At 37.5% G+C, this 22,460-nt stretch overlaps 1 protein-coding gene across 1 annotated transcript in view; it reads right to left on the bottom strand.

Annotated features, from left to right (window-relative positions):
- LOC139144930 (synaptic vesicle 2-related protein-like) overlaps positions 1–20,375 on the bottom strand; it is a 48,601-nt gene extending 28,226 nt beyond the window's left edge. Inside the window, 3 exon segments of the mRNA XM_070715763.1 lie at positions 6,192–6,349; positions 14,554–14,651; positions 20,224–20,375. Of these exon segments, the coding sequence (XP_070571864.1) occupies positions 6,192–6,349; positions 14,554–14,612 (217 nt within the window). The 5' untranslated portion in view covers positions 14,613–14,651; positions 20,224–20,375.
- Positions 20,376–22,460: the final 2,085 nt, after the last annotated feature.

Raw genomic sequence — 22,460 nt, 5'->3', positions numbered from 1 at the left:
TTTCTGCTTGCAGCTAGCATGAATGTGTGTTTGCCCTTTTCTTCTTGCATGTCAGAGGTTATCCATTAAATTTACACCAATTATATTATAAGATTGTTTAATTATTTTGACTGGCCCATAATTCACATAGCATATCTACTGTCATCTCTTTGATTAATATTTTCAAGCATACTAAGCCATCTTAGTTGACTTGTATAATTGATTCAAAATAATAATTGTAAATTTTAGGTTAAAATAAGTGAAGCCTGACACTTCTATTAAGGTAGAATGCACCTCGGGGACAGATATTCAGATTCTCAAACTTTTACAATTCCTTCCTGATCTACCACTTGTGGGGGTTCATTTTAAAGCTCTTGGTGTGAGAAAACTTTTCAACATGTTGTTTTTTGAAAGTAAAAAAACTATCTTTTTCTCCATAGAGTAAACACAGGGTTGGCAGCCATTTTGAATTTCAAATATTGGTAAATCTTGTGTAATTTGTTTCTCTAGTACAAAAATTTGCAGAGTCACCCCAAATGTTTATTTTGAAAGAGAATGGTTGAAATATTCCTTGAGGAAAGTTTCAGCAAAAGTTTGTCTTTTTTACTTTCAAGGCACATACCATACTACCTTAAGGTAAATAATTAAACAAAATGGACGGTTTTGTGGACGCTCGACTTTTTACAATACTTTGTTGGTCTGCTGCTTATGTGAACTCGCTTTGAAACCTGTAGAGTAAACTTTCCACGGTGGCTCCTGAATTTTACTCTTACTCACAAAAAAATGGTTGAAAGTTACTTTTAACATAGAATGAGCAAAGTTTACAACTTTCAGTTTCAAAATAATACAAAACAGACACAGAGCTTGGTTGAGCACTTGCTTTACAAAGTTACATTGTTATTCGAGCGGGAGTGAAATCCTTATTGCTATGGAATCTAGAATTACTGTATACAATAAATCTAATGGTCTTCGGTACATCAGAATTATCGCAACAAAGGTAGAATTCCCATTGGAGAAATATATTTGAATTCTCAAACTTTTACAATATTTGTTTGATCTACCACTTGTGGGAACTTGGTTTAAAGCTGATGAAGTAAATAACGCTTCAACAATTTAGTTTTGTGAAAATCAAAAATTGTATTTTCTCAAATAGAGTTAACACAGAGATGGCGGCCATTTTGAATGAGTTGATAGATATTGGGTAATTTGTTTCTCATGTACAAAATTTTGCAAGGTGACCACTGATTTTAATTTTATTTCCATGTTTTATTTTTTACTCTTATTTTGAAAGGAATGCTTTAATTTTTCTTTATGTAAAATTGAGCAAAAGTTTAAGATTTTCAATTTCAAGGTGCATACTACCTTAATGCATAGTGGTAAAAAAGTATGTTGTTCATTACTACCGGTAGTATTAGTACATTGTATATTCAGCTACAAAACTACAGTAAATACATCCTTTACATTTCATGTGCTTCATGACTTTTTTTATCATTACTAGTAAATCAGTCAGTGCTTTTACCAAGGCCAGGCTATATCAATGAACGGTTATGTTGAATCCTGTAAATAATTTTACTGTTCCCAACCTTGACTTGTTGGTATATCAAGCATGCCAAGACAACCCCCTGGCACAATTTCAGATCAAACCTTACTAACTAACAATCAAACACTGTCCCCTAAAATACCTGTACAGTACCACACTGATGCCTTTGTAATCTATACATACATATATATACCTTTGTAATCTATACATACACATATATACCTTTGTAATCTATACATACACATATATACCTTTGTAATCTATACATACACATATATACCTTTGTAATCTATACATACACATATATACCTTTGTAATCTATACATACACATATATACCTTTGTAATCTATACATACACATATATACCTTTGTAATCTATACATACACATATATACCTTTGTAATCTATACATACACATATATACCTTTGTAATCTATACATACACATATATACCTTTGTAATCTATACATACACATATATACCTTTGTAATCTATACATACACATATATACCTTTATAATCTATACATACATATATATACCTTTGTAATCTATACATACACATATATACCTTTGTTAATCTATACATACACATATATACCTTTGTAATCTATACATACACATATATACCTTTGTAATCTATACATACACATACACACACACACAGATGAGACTTACAGTACCTATCACAGATGAAACATTACCCGGTATTTTCCTGTATCTAAACTCATCACAACAATCCCTGCCATAAATTTAGAACTCTGCATATACAGACTCTAACCACAGCACTTAAAAAACATTTACCACACCATTCACCACTTTCCCATTGATAAAATCTCTTCAAACAAAAAACATGTTTACACATGAAAGTCACGATTTCCCAATCACAACATGCCTTCCGGCTATGTCCTTTGTGACCCTCCTTGAACAAGTCACCTCGTTGTTTTTTTCCCTTGCATTTCATATTCAAATTGTACCTCTGATTTGTAGCTATAAGTTTGGCTTTTGGCATGGCAAATATAACCTTACAGTTACATACCTTACATTCAATTTTCAGTGACATGAAAAATTGATCATCCCTGAAAAGAATAGCTCCAATATCACAATGCAGTGAATCAGATACAGTGACCTCAGCTCTAAAAAGAATGACAGCTCACTGAAAAATGCCCTAACAGGTAACATACGGACACTCATTTCAACTAGTCATGTTTTTAATTTGATAGCTATTCATAATTCATTCTATGATTTATCTTATGAAGATATTTCACGATATTAAAATATTCTAAACAGTGTCTTAAATAATAACAACAGGCAATGACATGTTCAGTGATAACGATGCTTGTAGTAATGTACATGTATACATGTTTCGTAAATTTATGTGGATTATGGCGAACAATTTCATGTCAGAGCTGTTACATTAAAAATCAAATAAATTTTCGACAGCCCTGTGTTTATATGGCTGTGATGATGAAGGAACACAATGTCATCAACAAGATTTTTTCCGGAATTTAATCAGTCCAAGGCACCTAAATTAAATATGGAAATAACTGAAATAGGTACCGTATACCGGTATACATGTAGTGTTTTTTTTTAACTAAAGATAAGACACTGTTGTACATCACCATTTGCACAAAAAAGAGAACAGTCGGGCCTAGGAACCTGTAAACTAAATTTGAAAGCTGTTAGACTGGTATTTTTATGAACAACATGATGATCTGACACAAAAAAAGAGAAAATTTGTCCTAAAAATTAACATATGCAAATGTTGCAATAATTTCAACAAATCAAAATTAAATCACCTTTAGGAACGTACCAATACCTTTAAAAGATATAACAACACCAGTTCTGGAAAATATGTTTTGACAAAAATGACAAGATTGGGCCTAAATAATTACATATCCAATTTTCATCATCGTTTGGGCATTTGGGCATTTAAGAAGGTTATCCTAAAAATTCTGAAATCAAAATCAAGACCTATTGGATATATCATTTGTAAAGAGAAAATGTTTGACAAAAATTCTAGAGCTTAAGGTCAAATACCTTGAAATCTGCTTTTTTAAATACAGGTTCAATTAGAACATCGTGTGGTCACAAAGCACCAAATTCCCTATCAATGTCACTGTAATTTCCAAAATTCTCTGAAAATATTATTTTTGCATATCAATGATGTAATTCTGATGTCATTTGGAATCAGTCCTATTTTGAAGACATGATTCAAGTGGTGTCAGTCGTATTTCTGGCTTGCAGTGTGAACTTTAAAAACTGAAACAACACTGCTATGTGAATTAAAACTAAAACAACAGTGTATTACATGACATTGTATCAAACATACTGTCAATGTATCACATTTTCGTGGTAACTGAGCATTGCTGATAAAATGTGAAGATAATGTCAAAGTATTTTAAATACTCACTGACACCATCCTTGATAATTAGAGTTCAATGAATATACTTAGCTGAGAGTGAGAGCGAAGGCAGCTACATGTATGTCAAGCTGAAGGAATCCCCTACTCAAATTTCTGCGAGCACTGTTCAATATTATCACTTCAGAATTTAGGGCTAACAAACATGGTGTTAAAAAATCGGTCATGTCACACTGATCTTGTGAAAAGTGAACACGCGTTTGCAAAGCCCAGAGTGATTTGGTGGAAGAAAAAAATTTGATTTTCCAGAAAAAAAAACTGGACTTTTGCAACATTAGATAATTAAAATAATATTAAAAATCTGAGAATTATTTTACAAACTATATTTGATGTCTGTCAGTGTGTATGTGATATGCATACTGATTGTTTCAATTTTGCATGACATATTTATATCAACACATGAAAAAATATGTGCTGGTATGTGCAGAATGTACAGGACAATTTCTCACATAGTATTGGATGTGCACACATCACATACAGTACATTCAGACAGCATACAATACATAGCATATAACGGTAGGTGCACACATGCATACATACTGACATACTGTATCGGTAGATACAAATTATGTGTGAATATCAGGAACATAGAGTTTATAAATGTGTGACATGCAGTTAACTCACTAGTGCAAATTTATTTCTATTGTAACAGAGTTCGAGGAGGATGCACAGATGTTTCAATTCTTTACTACTGTATCTCAATCTGCGACATGGTAATTGTATGAACTGCCATTTTTATAGGCGGTCAACATCTATAGTGTTGTCCTTAGAAGCTGGGTGCCAGGTAAACAACCCGCCTGTTTCAAGTTTTTTCCTGGCTACTTTTACGTATAAATTCGATTATTTTTATAGACCTATTAATTTTGAGATCGCACTGCCAGTTGTTAGACGGCACACCTACGATTAGCAGTTTCGTGACCCCTTTCCCCACTTGGAACTGCACAAACATAATTACAGTTTCTAAATACCCATGTGTGGCTTTTTGAGCCCGATCTTTTGTAAAGTAGTGTGATGGGCTGATGGACGTGCCTATGGTGTTGGCTTTGATCGAGCAGCGTGATTGGTTTGATTAGTATGAAGGTCATCTTAGGTCATCTTTAACGATGGCGTCAAAAAGAAATGTGGCGTCGGCCACTAGCACCTTGCTGATGGAATTGAATGTCATTTTTTTAAATATCATCATGAAAACAGTTATATAGGTAGGCCGGATGGTGAATACTAACTAGTATTAATTTAACGTAGATTGTACTTATCATATATTCTTTCTGATTATAATTTTAACATTTTTTTAGTGAGTCCGGGGTTATACTTACTAGTAATGCAGAATGGGAAATGAGCAATGAAATGAGCAGACTGCAGGTGACTTTACTGCAAATAAAACCATAAGTACTGGTATGTCATAAATAATACAAACAAAACAAAATCATGTTTGTTTGTTTTGTTGTATTTTAGCCACGTCTAAGACACAACAAAATTTTTCGCCTTGCCAGAGGGGAGACACCCACCTCTCGCGCTCTCCCCCCCCCTCAGTCGCTTCGCTCCCTCGCAGTCCACCCGTCTACTTTCTTAAATTACCTGGGCTGGCTACTTTTAAATATAAGAAAAACACTGCATCTACATATTTGATGTTACACATAAAAAAAATGTCAATACTCTGAACGATAAGCTTTACTTTATGTTGTTTTGTACTTATCAGGATTAGTATTAGATAAAGCATTCATCAATATTATTAATAATATGTAGCCTTTACACTTTGTTCAGTTAGTATCTTGATCATGCAGAGTCTATGATTTCAAAAAGAAATATTTCCGATCACTGTATGACACACTGTGTCTTTAAATTCAATTTTAACAACTCAATACAAGAATGGTGGTCTACTCTCATTTGACGTGATACGTCAACATATGTTGTTGGTATAAAGTTAATACTATAGTAGGGCATGGAATTTGTTGTTTTGTCGTGACATCAGCGTAAAAATCACAACAAACCTCTGCCAAACGAATCTGTCATGAATATTCACGGGCCTTCCGAAGAAACGAAAACCGCGATTTGACATAATGTAGGGGATTTAATGACAATAAGTATATTTTGTCAACAGCTCCTCTGTACTATCGGTGGAGGGACTGTGATTTGTCGATCAAATACAACTATGACACCACATAACATCCTAATGTTCTGGCGTCATCCTCTCGCGTGATTGTAAACAAGCCGGCAAAATTCCTAAATCACACAATCAGACGGTGAGACCTACCTTCGTCGAGAGACTCTATAGCCCTCTTCCGAAGTTCGTCGCTATCTGGGCCGCCTCCATTGGCATCAGCACCCTTCGATATTTCGATTTGGTCCTCTCCACCCAAGTGTTCGTAATCGCTACCTTCTTCGTCTCGAAACCGCCGGAATTTGACAAATCTGGAAATAAGGGCATCCATATTGATACAGCTGTAGCATCAACAAGTCTCTCAAGCAGAATGTCTAAATCGTTTTTGAGGGATGGCAGTCATTTCGAGAGGGTTCACAGCGATGTGAAGGTTTGTACTGCATACTGTACAGTAGCTAGTGATTTGCATATTCAATCTCTCACATTCAATTCCATGTATGACAGCGCGAGGGGGCGCTGTTTAGAAAATCGGACAAACTGATGTGAAACTTTTTTTAAAATGTGAAACTTATGTTAAAGTTCAGTGGTCGTCGCTCTGCGCATGCTCATAAGGGTGTGTGTGAATAAATTAAACAACTCAAACAAGTAGAAGTAGATCAATATAAGGTTTTAAATATGATAATTAAAGCTCTATCACTATCTCTAATGTTTGGCCATTCTTATTGTGTTCTGTGTATTAACTGCAGCAGCCTATTGAACTTCTCTCCGCATGACATCATGATACCCATAGAAAAGCTACTTGTGTGCAAGTATCATTCGTATCAAAAATTGAAGTCAGGTCGCGACTAAAATTCAGATGTCAACTGTAACAATGCCCGTTATAGTAAATTAGCTTTGTTGGAAAAAGAAAATACGGGGAATGTTAATTTTTAGTGCTTTACTGCAGTAACATGTGTAATGTATCTTGATGAACAATTTACCATACTCTCTATATCATTAGGTAATGTAATTTTGTTGATGCAAATTACATGAACACCCACTCATCAATTCAGGAAGCACCAAAACTTAATATAAAACTGACATTTCTGCAATATTTGGATCAAATTTAGTTTATCTCGAAGAAAATCTGGTGATTTATTGCATTTGTGAAAACCTGAAGTGCGGGTGTAACTATGATTTCACGGATTGCATAAAAGTGGATCAGTAGGTGTAATTTTCAAAGCTGTCAACAATTTTTACTATTATTTGTGTTATACTGGTTGCCGTCATGTTTTGCTCAATTGCAAGGGCTTTCCTAGTGAGGCCAATCAAATAAAAGTTCATGAGAGTGATTTTCAACTTGTCTGTAGTATAATCCAACACTGGCTTGGAAAATGGTCGTAATTATTCTATATCAAACATCGAAAATGTCATTTGAAATTTTGTTCGGTAGGAATGAAAACAGGTACTTCGCTTTTGGTCTTAAATAAGGCCCAAGTAATTAAATTTCTGTTTTGTACCCCATGCGCGTATGTTTTTGAAGTTTGCCATGGAAAACATACAGTGTTTTGAAGCTTTTCGAGGCCACTAAGCTTTTCTGCCCATAAATTCTTTTGTTAGAAATGTTGTATAATATGCTCGGAAAATTACTGTTTCTGCTTGTTTTATGACTGCTTACCATATGAAAGTTTGAGAACTCAATACAGTTAAATTAATCTCTATGGCGTCATTCATGATTATTACACAGTATTGTATTTAGATGATGCGCCCAAGGACGTATTTATTATTTCAGCTGATAATGGCGTAAATTGTCTCAGTTACTGTTATTCGTTAAAACCGCAAAAGAGCTACATTTTATTCAGCGCACTGAAAAAAGAAAAACTTGATTCAGTTAACCAAGCGCACAATAAACCATAGCAACAATAGAAATAATCGCCAAGAGTCAGTGTAAGAACAGGAACACTTGACATTAGTATTTAGGTTGAAGTGGCGGGCATATCGACTACGGGATCGATAGATCGAGCCGAAAATCGATCTATTTAGCAGACTACCAAGCTAAGGAGCGCCTGTGACGCGTGCCCATGCGTAGGCGTCAGCCCATAAACTTGGTACAGGTGCCGCCAACTAAACTGTTCGTACAAAAAGGTGTTCGTGCGCGCGCAGCAGCCGGTGAGCAAATTTTAAAACTAAGTGTGTGTGTGGGGGGGGGGTGTGATGTGGAAGGAAGGGCGCAGGCCGCGGTGGGGCGGCCGGCGGCGGGGATACATACTCATAAGCCGTACTTCCCTTCGCGTATCGGCTTTCATACGACTACTTATAAGTTATAAAATTCTGAGACAAAATGTATTATTATCCAATGTCGATTATTCCGTAACGTTTGCGTTTTTACAAAGATATTTTCTAACCCTGGCTGACTGGTCATGTACAGTACAGTACCGTAGGATGTACACGTTTCCAGTAGTTTCATGCATGTGAAGTGAACTGACATGGATCCTTAGGGACTGGTCAGTTTCTTCGGCCGGGGGGGGGGGGGGGGGCGTTGGATTTTTTTTTGCCGACGTCAAAAAGTGGCTGACCCCCCCCTATTCCAAATTTTGAAAACAGGGTGACCCCCCCTATTCCAAATTTCGAAAACAGAGTGACCCCCCCCCCCCCGCGCGTGACATAGGTAAAAAAAAAGGTGGATATAAATTTTATATATATATATATATATATATATATATATATATATATAATATATATATATATATATATATATATATATATATATATATATATATATACAAATATATATATTATATTTTACGTTTTACATATACTTTAAATAGTCATTCTATGTTTTAATGAAATTGTTGACATGTCAGTTGTAAGATAGGAATTTCAAAGTGTCAATCTTAAAGTTTGAATACAGTACATTTTGAATGAGCTGTATTTTGAATGAGCTGTGAATGTCACACTTTCTATGCTCTTTAACCAGATGTCCTTAACTGTTGTACAGAAATGGATGTCAATCATTAATATCAAAGAGGAAAAAGCAGTGAATCAAAAACTTTGATTGGTGTTAAGACTTGCCAACCATCCAATTAAATCTCCTGAGGAGCCATAGAGAGCTTTTGTAGCCAAATCTGATGTGTACAGTGTCTGAGAGGACCTTTGAAACCATAAAAGCACAGCTAATAATGACAAAAACTGCCTTTTTTAACTGTTATTTTGTTCATAAAAAAGCATCTTTCTACAGAAAACATGAGATACAAAGGAAAATGATTTCATCAATGAGAAGGAAAGATATCCTGTCATGTTTCTATCTCTAAAATAAGTCACTGTATCAAATATATATTGTGAAATAATAGTGCATGTTGCTTTCTCATACTGAATTCTCATAGAGAGAAAAGAAAAGTATCAGGAATTTGTCATGCTTTTCATATGAACTGCAGATTTCATAATGGTACACTTTCACTTAGCAAACATCAAGATATCTCTGGCAATATTCTCTGATTTATTAAAGTATGGCGCCCAAAGGGCGCGCCGAAAAATATGAAACATCCTGATATCTCTGATGTATATGCCTTGTATATTAAAGTCATGCACCTGAAGGGCGTGCTGAAAAATGTCTGATATATTAAAGTAATGAGCTTGAAGAGCACGCTGAAAAATATTGAACATACAGATATCTCTGATATATGTATGCTTGATATGTTAAAGTTGGGCGTGCTGAAAAATATGACTGATTATTAAAGTTACGCGCCCGAAGGGCGCGCCGAAAAATACAACTGAATGATGAAATTTGTGGCTGACACTAGCATTTTAGGCAATGATGAGCCTGTGTCAAAATTAAAAACACACTCAGGTGCAGCCAACGAGCTATTCATCGAAAAAGCTATTCCAGGAGCAATTTTTGAGGGCAGGGGAAATTTTAATTTTGCTAGGGCAGGGGACATGTTTTTAGGTGGTAGGGGAGCAAATTTTAGGTTTTTTGTAGGGCAGGGCGGATATCGGTTGATTTTCCTGGGGACAGGGCTTGGCGAAAAACTTTTTGAGGGGAATTGTTTCCAAGGCAGGGGAAATTGGCAAGTTTTTTTCGCTACAGGGCGAGGGAGCTTCAAAAATTCACAGTGGGGAGGGGAAACAGGCAAAAATAAGTGGGGAGTGGGTAAAAATGAAGTTTGAGTGTGGGAGGGCAAGTCGAAAAATTTTCTGTGGGAGGGCAAATTATGAACAGCTAATTAATTACCCTCTTGACTTAAAATTAGTCAGTTCACATTATTTGTCATGCACAATATATCTTATCATAGTAAGGACCTTTTTAAAAGTGCATTGTTCGTTGGCTGCACCTGACACTGACCCCCCCTATTGGGCATTTCAAAAACATGGTGACCCCCCCTATCACCAAAGTCAAAAACAGGGTGAACCCCCCCCCCCCCCCCATGAATCCACCCCCCCCCCCCCCAGGCTGAAGAAACTGACCAGTCCCTTAGAGTCTCTGGCGATCACCACAGGTGGGTGCAATGTTGCTTGGATAGTCGATCGAAAGTGTGAGGTACTAGTGTTTACACCAGTCAGTACCGCCGAGTTTCGGCCTTCGGCCTAACACTTAAGCTTATGAACGCTTATGAGTGGGTAGGCTATCAAGTTCGATAAAATCCATTCATCGGTTTATTGCCTCTATTTTCAGCTGAATTTATGTATATCAGAATATCTCGGTAAAATTAAATATGCACTTTCACTTTTTTAATGCATGTATCTCACAAAATATGGTGAGTTATATGTAGAATTTAGGACAAAACCTGTAAAACGAGTGGAAGTTTCAGGATAAGGGGTTTGGAAAATGGGTAGGTCGGATTACCTGAGTATACATGTAGATTTTGTTACCATCAGTTTTTATGACAGGACACATCAACAAATATATATTATAGAAAGTCCTTGTTATTAACTTAGGTTTTAATGATTTCAACATTAAATGTTATATAAATTACAACTTAACTAAAAAGAAACCAAAAAACAAAACATGATGATGACGCAAAGATTGAATGGGGTAAAATTCTGACACATTTCCATGAAATCCAGGATAGATATTTGTACTGTCTTCTGTTGATAGTTATAATTTTCAACAAGAACCCCTCTCTATGTATACTACACGGCATCTCCACGCACAGTGGACCTGTGCTGATGCCTGCACACAGCCGGGAACAACAGCCAGACCAGTCATGATCACGTATATTTGACAGCTAAAAGCGCTTCGCTATGTCACTATAAAGTTCACCCTAACAACTTTGAACTCAAGACACTTTCACTTGTAAATTGATTTTTGCAACCATGTATACCCCACAATACGAGGCATGTAGGCTGTGATGAAACGCACGGGTAGGCCTACATGATTTTCATCGTCATATTGGTCTCGAATCAGTAGATCCTTATTTAGTTGTCTTATTAACTTCAATCGTTCATATTATTTCATTTGTTTTGTTTTGGTTTTTTTTTTGCATGTTTCGCGTTTTTTGGTTTGGTATTTTGTTGTATGAAACAACTTGATTTGCAAGAAAAGAAAAGCGGGCATATGAACAAGTACCGAAAGACGCACATTATTTAGCCACACACTGGGAAAAACGCTATTATACAATATGTTGAAATGATAATGTTATTTTCCTCTTAACATTTTTGTATCTCTCATCACGTCGAAACACTCATGAATAATCGACATGCCAAAATATGATCTACAGTGCGTTTCACATAAGTACCGCAACTCAGCGTATGAGACGGACACAATTCATGTGCAAAACAAACGATAAGCTTGGGTATCACGACACATTTGAAAGTCACCGACTCATTGATTAATTACAGTAAACCAACATACGGCAGCCGCTCTGTCTAGACTGAGAGATACACTTGATCTACAATGTGTGGCTTTTTAGTTATTTAGTTTCTGTTGAGAATACCTTCACCTCTTGAACTCTTAGCTGAAATTGTAAAAGAAACAGTTACATTGTAGATCAAGTCAAGTCAACTGTTTATCTCTCAGTCTAGACAGCGGCTGCCCCATGCTGGTTTACTGTAATTAATCGACGAGTCGGTGGCTTTGAAATGTGTCCGTGATACCCAAGCTAATCGTGTGTTTTGTACATGGATTGTGTCCGTCTCATACGCTGAGTTGCGGTACCTAGGTGAAACGCACTGTACCTTAGGGACGGACCATTAGATCTTGGGAGGGGGGGTGGTCAAAAACAGAAAAAAAAAAAATTTTCAGAGCAGAAAGTTAGGAAAAAAAAAATCTTCAACTAGTCTGCAAAATAAAAAAAAAATAAATAAGAAGACAAAGGCGTAAAAAAAAAATCTGCAAAAGTCTTTAAAATTTTGAATTTTTTTTTTTTTAGATTTTACCGACAGAAACCAACTTTCTGTATTTTTTAGTACATCCTCCCGGCACATTTTTAATTTTAATTTATACATTTAGAGTGACTGTATCCCTTATACTGGAAGTTGTGATTATCTTATCTTTTCAGGACTTTTGTATTCTGATCACTTGAAAATTATGAAATTATAGAACCTGTTTTCTACTTGTTTCCTGCGTACAAACCAAGCAGGTACACTAGGTAAAACATTGAAACTATGGTATGGTTGTCAAGACAGAAAGTTGTATTTGCCTTTTAAGATCAAGGTAAACAGATGCAGGCCAATCAGTTTCATTTTTTTCACAGCATTTTATTGCAATGATGACTGCAAGAATGGGTGAACAAGTAGAAACACGTCAATAATGATAAAACAACATATCAAGTCATTATGTATTATTTTTGGTTTAAAAAGGTATTTTCAATTCTTTTTTCTCAAAAAACAGCCTCAAAAAACAACAGCAACACATGTTTTAACATTCAACAATACACTACGTAGAATGCCATCTATCCAACAAATCCCAACACAAAAACACACAAAAGGGGTTGAACTTTGAAAGTTTCTCGATAGCAAATACTGAATAATCTGAATGAATAATCGTTTTTGTGTAGCAAATTTCAAAGAAATTGGACAAGCCCTTTCAGAGAATACAGATTTTTTGACCATGAATGGCATAAATTGCCCTAAAAAGACAAATATTGAAATTTCAACACATCTATACACATCCAATCAATTTGGACATGCTGCTACAGAGAAACAGATGTTTTGATCAAAAAAGGGCAACAATTGCTCTAAAAACACAAATATGCAAATTTAACTATATTATTTAGCTTATTTTAGCTTCTCAGCTTGTCAAAATCAATTGTGAATCATGAGATATGCATGATGTTTGGTGGGGTGCATGTAGCCATTTCACCACGCAGTAGAAAGGGAAGCCAGGAAACCAAAATAGTCAATTTTCAAAACTATAGGAAGCTACTGAGGAGCAAGAAGACCATGTTTCAGAGGAAGATGTGTAATCCGAAAAAAATGCTCCCAAAGTGCCACCAAATAACACCATTTTTATCTCTATTTTTCAAAAGCTCCAACAGCAGGAGGGGGACACCCCCTCCTGACCTCCCCCCGCAAAAATACTCCCCAAGTGCCACCAAATAACACCATTTTAATTTCTATTTTTCAAAAGCTCCACGGCAGGAGGGGGACACCCCCTCCTGACCACCCCCCGCAAAAATACTCCCCAAGTGCCATCAAATAACACCATTAAATCTCTATTTTTCAAAAGCTCCAACGGCAGGAGGGGGACACCCCCTCCTGACCTCCCCCCGCAAAAATACTCCCCAAGTGCCACCAAATAACACCATTTTAATCTCTATTTTTCAAAAGCTCCAACGGCAGGAGGGGGACACCCCCTCCTGACCTCCCCCTTCAAAAATACTCCCCAAGTGCCACCAAATAACACCATTGTAATCTCTATTTTTCAAAAGCTCCAACAGCAGCAGGGGGACACCCCTCTCCTGACCTCCCCCCCCCCCCCCCCCCCCCCCCCGTGACCGCTTGCGTGGCCGCTTGTGGTGCTTGGCACCACATCTTTGCCCTCTTTATCTTCAGACAGCGACGAACTAAAAAAAATTATAAATCTGAAAATTTACTCTGAAAAAAAAAAATTTGCACAGCTAATCTCAATTGGAAAAAAAAAAATTTCATAAATTTACAATTGTAAAAAAAAAATTTTCACAATTCATTGTGACCACCCCCCCCCCTCCCAAGATCTAATGGTCCATCCCTTACGTGTCCAAGGCAAATTCCTACCAGAAACTATTTGATTGGGGACTTACCTCATAGTAAGAACATCACACCGACCTTCCAATCATTAGAGATAAGGATTAGGCTTACCTTACGGCTTGCAATAATTCAAAAACGCATTATACTGTGCTACAAAGAGACTTCCCTGACACTTGAGGTCGAAGTGCCTTCTAGAAAAGGAGTACATAGGTTCGGACACATGTGTCTTTGGCGATACTTTCCGCCGCTAGTCCTGGATTCTACTTGTGATGGGGAAATCACTTTTAGGGGTCTACAGATTTGAAGTAAGTGGCCGGGATACGAAATTCTCTTAATTCTCGGCCCTTTCAAAGGAAACAAAAAAACTTACGGTTGCTGTGTGGACGAGACGTCGCGGATGACAACCGATGTGTCCATTGCTCCAGCCATCTTTCTGATGTTTTATGACATTAAGTTGATGTGAAAAACCTGAAATTCATCGAAGAAGAAAAACATTCGATAAATTGAAAGCGTTAAACTGATGCGTTTACGAGGTGCTCTTAAATGTGCCTGTATCAACAACCGGGCCAACTTCCTTTAACAGTATATTTGATTTCGATGCAATGCAGACGAACTCAGGTCCAATGTACTTATTCAGTATCAGTAAACTATTGTAGGAGTGATTCAACGCAAGTAAAAGCATTATATCTCGCTATTACGCATGGATGTAGTTTTGTAAGACGCCTCGATGGAAAAAACCTTTAAAGTTTGTTAGATTTTGATATCAAAATGTGATTTGGATTACAAAATTATCCTTGTAGAAGAATGCTTGATAAATGAACCATGGACTAGAAAAGGGTCATCATCAACTCAACTGGCAAATTGATTTTCCCCTGCACAATGAGAACAATTAAATTAGGCCAGAGAAAAATTCTTGTTCATCGGATTTTTTTGGAACCCAGGTTCAGGAGCGGCGAGCGAATTTTTTAAATTTTTTTTAGGCCAAAGGTAACCGCGGTCCCTCGGACATTTTTGCCGGGATGCAGACAAGGCAAAATAAGCTTTTCCCCTTTTAGGCTAACCAGAAATATCACAAGATACACTGATACTGGTTATTGAATTCAACACTATATTTCAGACGTCGCAACAACGTGTTGACAGAGCTCAGTGCAGACACGTCGGAAGTCTCATTCAGAATCCGACATGCCCGTGATAACCCGACGAAGTGTAGGGCGCCGTCAGCGGCGTTACTAAAGTATTTGCGATGCAGAAGTATGAATTTGCCGAAATCAAATAAAAAATTCCAAATCAGGTAAAGTAGAAGCGGCGATTCCGATGAACAATTTATTTTTTCTTTCTGTCCTTACTGTGTAAAAGTCAGGCATATCACCAAAATATAAACTTAGAAGAGAGTCGAATAAAAAAATATGAATAAAATTCTAGCACTTTTCTTTACCTTAATTGTTCTATGAGAAGTGAAATGAATAATCTTTGAAGAAAAATGTATTATATTAACCTTAGTTTGGCCCCTCCATAAGTGCATTGGTCCGTCCCTAATATTGGATTGAATATTGTGCCGATGGTGAATATACTTCACTCGGCCGTGAACACATGATTGAATTGAACAGTGTCTCTCACAAAACCAGTGCTCCGTGACTGAGAGCCCTCAATCTCCCACAGTCGCATTTCAACAGCGTGCGGTTTCCATGACGATCATTTATGACAAGTTTTCAACGGCAAGTTGGCGCCGCATTCGAAATAATCAATGAGCCGTGTTTCAATGAAAGAATTTTGACGTAATGGTTGGCCTAATGATGATGAAATGTCTGAAAACCAAGGCACGAATGATTTTTAAAAAATCCACTGATAGGAAACAGTATGATAGTTTTTACTTTAAAGTGACTTGGGGCGAGAGAATTAATCTCTTAGACTTAAGTGCCTCTAATTGAATTATTGCCATGAAGGCTGATAATTATCATTGCCCCTGGTTGGTAATCCAAAGTACTGTTTGTTTGTTTGTTTGTTTGTTTGTTTGTTTACATATATATTTACATGTATTTATTAGTATTTACAGGTATGTTTCGATTGTACTCTTTCTTCTTGACGAAGTTGACGAGGCGGGAGGTGGGTGTGTGGTGTCAACTGCATGTATAGACTGTCACATTGCCCCGCGCAGCCCGCACCAATTATACGCAGAGGCGCAGCTCGTAATCATATTGACCAAATCTAAAGAGTTTGAAATCAAACATTCGCTCATCAAACGAACTAAATTATCCACAGCTAGATGTATATAGGCACGGGGACTCTAGAGAAGTTCTTTCGAAAGCTTATGACAAAGGTCAATTTCAGTACCAGACTTATCGATAGTATTCTCACCGTCGAGCAATGTGTCGATTTATCCCTTAATTGATCAAAATTCTTCCGCGGCGATGGGTAATTTCCTTTAAGTGTAAACGAATTATATAATAGCACAGTTCCTCCGGTAATGGATGGACTTTGATGACAGTAAAGATTACCGTAAGTGCCCTAACGAGATGGTTTTTTTTTTAATATGATAGCAATACCATCGCACTGCACACAGTATGTAACCTTTTGAAACGCTAGATTATTTTACACTCTAGTGTAATTTTTCTTAAAACAAGTCATCGTTGATGACACAGTCCCCACTTGTTAATGGGTACTTTGATTACAGGTCCTCAGAGAGGATAGAGTCCTCTTCATTAGGTCTGTGATAAAAATACTTTTGAATAAATTCGCTTGATACATGTCTGAGCTGTAGTTCAGGACATGAAAGAATCGTAATAAAATGGCCAGATGGCGGCCTTATTGGATCGTATCACAGAACAAATCTATGTGCATATGTATGACAGACATCCAGCTCTATGGGTTTGCTCAGAATTAGATATATGCATAATTAATGAGGTACAGTATGAAGCATCATAAGGTCTCCCATCATACCATATATGAAGGGTGTACCACTTGTGGTTCCTGAGTTATGGACAAATATGTATATTTGAGGTCAAAGGTCATCGACGTCATGTGACATTTTGTCAAAAAAATTGTAGTGCTAAGTTATCCCTATATACCAAAAATCAGACCTCTAGCTCTATTTGCTTGCTCAAAATTAGATATGCACATAACTAATGAGGTACAATATGTGGCGTCATAAGGTGTCCCGTCATACCATATATGAAGGGTGTAGCACTTGTGGTTACTGAGTTATGGACAAATATGTATATTTGAGGTCAAAGGTCACCGAGGTCACATGACAATTTTGTCAAAAAAATTGTAGTGCTAAGTTATCATCCCTATATACCAAAAATCAGACCTCTAGCTCTATTGGCTCGCTCAAAATTAGACATGCGCATAATTGATGAGGTACAATATGTGGCGTCATAGGGTGTCCCGTCATACCATATATGAAAGGTTTAGGACTTGTGGTTACTGAGTTATGGACAAATATGTATATTCGAGGTCAAAGGTCACCAAGGTCACGTGACATTTTGTCAAAGTGTCTGAGATATCTGCGTGAACGGATGGACTCATGGATGGACTCACGGACGGACATGACCCAATCTAAAAGCCCCCTTGACTTTATCTTTGGGGACTAAAAACTGTGTAACTGCATCCTTTTGCAATATGAATACGATGAGAAACTAAATTTTTATTTTTCTTGGCCTTATACATGGGAGTCTATGGACTGCCTTATACATGGGAGTCTATGGACTGCCTTATACATGGGAGTCTATGGACTGCCTTATACATGGGAGTCTATGGACTTCCTTATACATGGGAGTCTATGGACTGCCTTATACATGGGAGTCTATGGACTGCCTTATACATGGGAGTCTATGGATGCCTTATACATGGAAGTCTATGGACTGCCTTATACATGGGAGTCTATGGAGGTGAAAACTAAAAAGTCCTCTAACACGGCCAAATTTGATCGCATTGTGAAACAAATCGATGTGCATCTGTATGAGGTAGGGTACTATCCTTGTACCAAGTTTGAACGAAATCGCTCCAGGCGTCTCTGAGATATCTGCGTGAACGGACGGACGCACGGACGGACGCACACACGCACGCACGCACGCACGGACGCACGCACGGACATGACCAAACCTATAAGTCCCCCCGGACGGTGTCCGTGGGGACTAACAAAATACCTGCGAAGCCTGATATAGGAGGAGGTGCATCTTTCACTACGCGAAGATGAATGTTTGAGGGACTGCATATACTTTCCTAAACGTAAGCCGATAGAATATACCAAACAAACGGTATTTTTGAACCCAAGTCAGAGGAAGTCGCATACCCGGTATGACCATGAACCCATGTGGCAGGGTCATGGTTAACTCCAATTATCTCGTGTATGTGAATGTCTAGAGCAACTGTTTAAATGCACGGAGTGAAATTCATTCGGAAAGAAAAGAAAGAAAAGTACATGTCACATAGAACAATAGAATTACCGCGATTACAGTTGACTCTTTTAAACACGGCTCTGCAGAATGGCAAATGTGAACACTTTTTCCTTACATTACGGTTGAAGTCAGCGGGGTTGTGCCGAATTCATATTGTCAATCCTAACAAAGACTTAACAGATTATGCACGATGGAACAATAGCACTGTTTGCTATTCGATATCGATCCGAATAATATTAAGATGGCCTCCCTGACAAAGATGGCCGCCTTCCGCCGTCGGCCCAGTTTTCTTTGAAAACATTGGAATTCGAAAGAGAGTCACGTCTGCACATCCTTGGATTACGTGAATCGTTAGGCGTGTTACCATGGTGATAATGATATCATTCGGAAAACTGTCCAAGGTGCAATTAAAGGTAATTGAATTGTGTCTACGATAATGAGAGAGAATAAACCAGTCAACGTTAACGTTTTGAGTGCCCATGCCTCTTGCATTTTATGAATTGATAGAATATTACACTACAGTCGCATTTATTTATCAGCGTCCCTGTCCAGGCCCCATGGTAAAACGTAAAGAAGGCTCCTTGAGTGTACGAGAATACTGCAGTTCGTATGCCTACGCGAACATGGAACCAACAGTACGATCGCGATACATTTTTCTGCTTAAAATGCAAAATGATTCTATCACTTGCAACCAGGTGGCTCTGCAATTTTAAAAAATCCAACGCACTGTATCGCTAACACGTCAAAGCATCCACGCTGCGATCCTCGAAAAGTTCCGATTACAACTGTCGTATAACATGGCATGGTGACAAATACTTGGGTCTTAGGGAAGTAAAAGTGACTCATTTTACTATGGCCTTAATGAACATCAGAAGCCATCAGCAAAGTTCAGGGTTTCATTTCCACGGTGCTGCTTCGATGAGCTGTTCCGTTTTTCAACAGGAATTTACTTCGTGTGTAATTGACTCGCAGAGACAACGTTCTCTCGCAGATGTCATAAACCTGACGAGACCAGTTTCGCTCATGATACACGGTATTGCAGAACGATGGTTATGGCAGCAATTAATTTGAATCACAGGCTAGAAATATGTCTAACCAACACGCCAGCAAGGACAATGACCCACCAAAGGTACTACATATAACTAACGGTTTTACACCTAGTAATGACCGTTTGAGAAATGACTCGATTCACCGACCATCTTCCCCCTCAATGTTTCTATAAGGCCGGTGGTTTTTGAAGAACAATTTTTCGGCATCGCATACCCATAAATAAATTTAATAAGTCGCTAAATTTGTGAGGACATTATGATACTGTAATGACTATAGATGCTATTTCTGGAAACATGGTAGACCAGTATCTGTGTAGCTTTTAACAGAGGTGATTTTAAGTGCTAACAATGACGTCACGAGGGCCTGCAAGGTATATATAGCTGTTGTAGAAAGCGGCGTAATTCTGCGGGATAAAAGAACTGTATACAGTGTAAGGATATATCACTCACTCGGTAATTTTTTACATAGTTTTCATCAGTTAAACGATAGTGACACTTTCATCAATTTTACTAGTCTCTGCAGAGGAAGTAAATTGTATTGAAAATGTACTAATATTACAAACAAAGGGACAGTACCTTGTAACGTCCACCTACCTTCACTCTTCGGCTCGGATCTTTGCTTCAGCTTATTCCACCGTTTAGACTTGGTTTTCCTTGATGAAGACGATCACAAAGTCTAAAGGTGTGGCTCGCGTCTCATCGCCGTGCTCCAAAATGCTTCGAACGCCGTCGATCGTTACCTTCCCGAACTCACTTCGCTGTTTACGGAAATTGAAAACGCCTAATGACCCATGCTATCTGTCAACCGGAATGTTATTACGAAGTGCGCATGCGTGTTGGTCATCCTTGGGCGCCCGCATCAATCGATCGAACCGATCAGTGCGATATTTGTGTCGCGTTATTTAAATTTCCTCGTCCTTCTGTTGATGTATCCTGTCGTCTTTTATTAGTAACCTATTTGCTAAAATTACATTATTTAACAAGTTTCTTCGACACTCGGGATAAAAAAGTGAGAGAGAAGTGCGCGTAACAGACCCGCGAACTCCTCTCTTTCTTAACTTGTTCATCATGTTGTTTGTGTAGCTCAGCGAATCGCGTATTTTGATAACGCCTGTCAATCCAATAACTATCGCAAAATCGAAGCAATCAAAAATTGTTTGCTATCGAGAAACGACATAAACTGTTCGAAGAAGAATAAACACCAGTCATCTATGTCTTTCTGTTCCAAATAAAGAATCATAAGCACACTCAATTTTAAGCACTCGCGCCATCATAGCAACAGCGTGGAAAGAATATATCAGGTATTACTGCCACAAAGGAAAAATTCAATTTTCCATATACTTTTTATCATTTTATGGAAGATCCCTTTGAAGATACCTCGTGTGTCCCCGTTACATACAAAAGTTTTGAAAAGGATTAAAGGGCGGGGTTGGGGTGATGTGATTAAGAGGTTATCATTTTTCACGCAAAGTTTTGAGAGAGGTCTTTCATTTCGCGTATAATTCAGGGCGTTCGCCAATTTTTGTGCAAGGATATGGAAAAGATCAACTAATATTTTGAAACACTGCACCCATTGCACCGAAATATGAATGCACAAAAGCTGGGACTTTTAAGTGTATGGAAAAATTACCAAGTATTCATGGGAATGATATATCCTAGAAGAAAACATGATTGGAACTAATTTGGGATAATTGGATGCTGAAGTAATGTCGGTTTGACCTGCAAATGTAATCTCATCTGCTTTTCTTTTTGCGTTACACACTTGTTTAATGAGTAATTTTTATTATTCCAACATTCAGCTATGCATAATCTAACACTTTTGAGAAATTTGAAAAATACTAAGATCCATTATCCCAAATTAGTTCCAATCGTGTTGAATGTATGGTTTTGACTGTACATATACTGTCAAATACATCCTCTGTATAACGGTTTAAAACACACACAACATTTACATCACTTTTCCAGGTAAACACATGACTTTAATTCACCTTTAACACTATTGTAAGTTATAGATAGAATCATCAAACAACTTATGCGTGAGAAAATTATAAACAATGTTTCATACCAATAAATAAATCTTTTTGTGAAGTCTTTACTTAATATTACACTGAACACATCTTTTGTATTTCAAAGACAATTTGGAAAACAATGAAAATGATATATTTTAGTAAATAAAAAATCTATGATGAACAGTGCTACTGTAATGGCAATTATTGAAAAAAAGAACAACAAATAATAAAACTCTGAACCAGTACAAAAGTTATAGCAGTTAGTAAACGAAAAAACCACAAGAAACACAAGAAAGCACTGAATCAGTCTCTATCACTCAAACGCATTTTAGTGGAAAATGAAATCAAAACTGAGACTGCCTGTATCACTGCTACCGTCACCATAAACATCACCACTACTTTCAGCATCATCACTACTGCTGTCATTGTCATCACTGTCACCGCAATCTTCTGTCTCCCCTCTTGCTTCTCCTCTTCCTTCTCTTCCTACTGTCCCTCCTCTTCATCCTCACAGGTACGATCATCGTTACCACCACCACCACCACCACCATCATCATCATCATCATCACTACGACCTTACACAAATTACACAAATTGCCCGAACAGACAAGTGCAAATAGCGACATGAATATATAACATGAATAAATAAGATCCAGGTCCTAACCCGAGCTTGAACACAAATACACGACCTGGCTATAGCATTTTTCTGGAAGCTGAAAACGCAAACGATAACACGAACGACTTTGACGAACGATGAGTCTAGCTGCTCTTGGAGTTGAAGGTACAAAGTATAATAGGCTCATCTTCAAAATCTAATCCAAG

Source organism: Ptychodera flava, chromosome 12, assembly GCF_041260155.1.
Source record: "Ptychodera flava strain L36383 chromosome 12, AS_Pfla_20210202, whole genome shotgun sequence".
In the NCBI taxonomy this organism is placed as follows: Eukaryota; Metazoa; Hemichordata; class Enteropneusta; family Ptychoderidae; genus Ptychodera; species Ptychodera flava.
The sequence above is the reverse complement of the archived record's forward strand: the minus strand, read 5'-3'. Positions and strand labels throughout refer to the sequence as shown.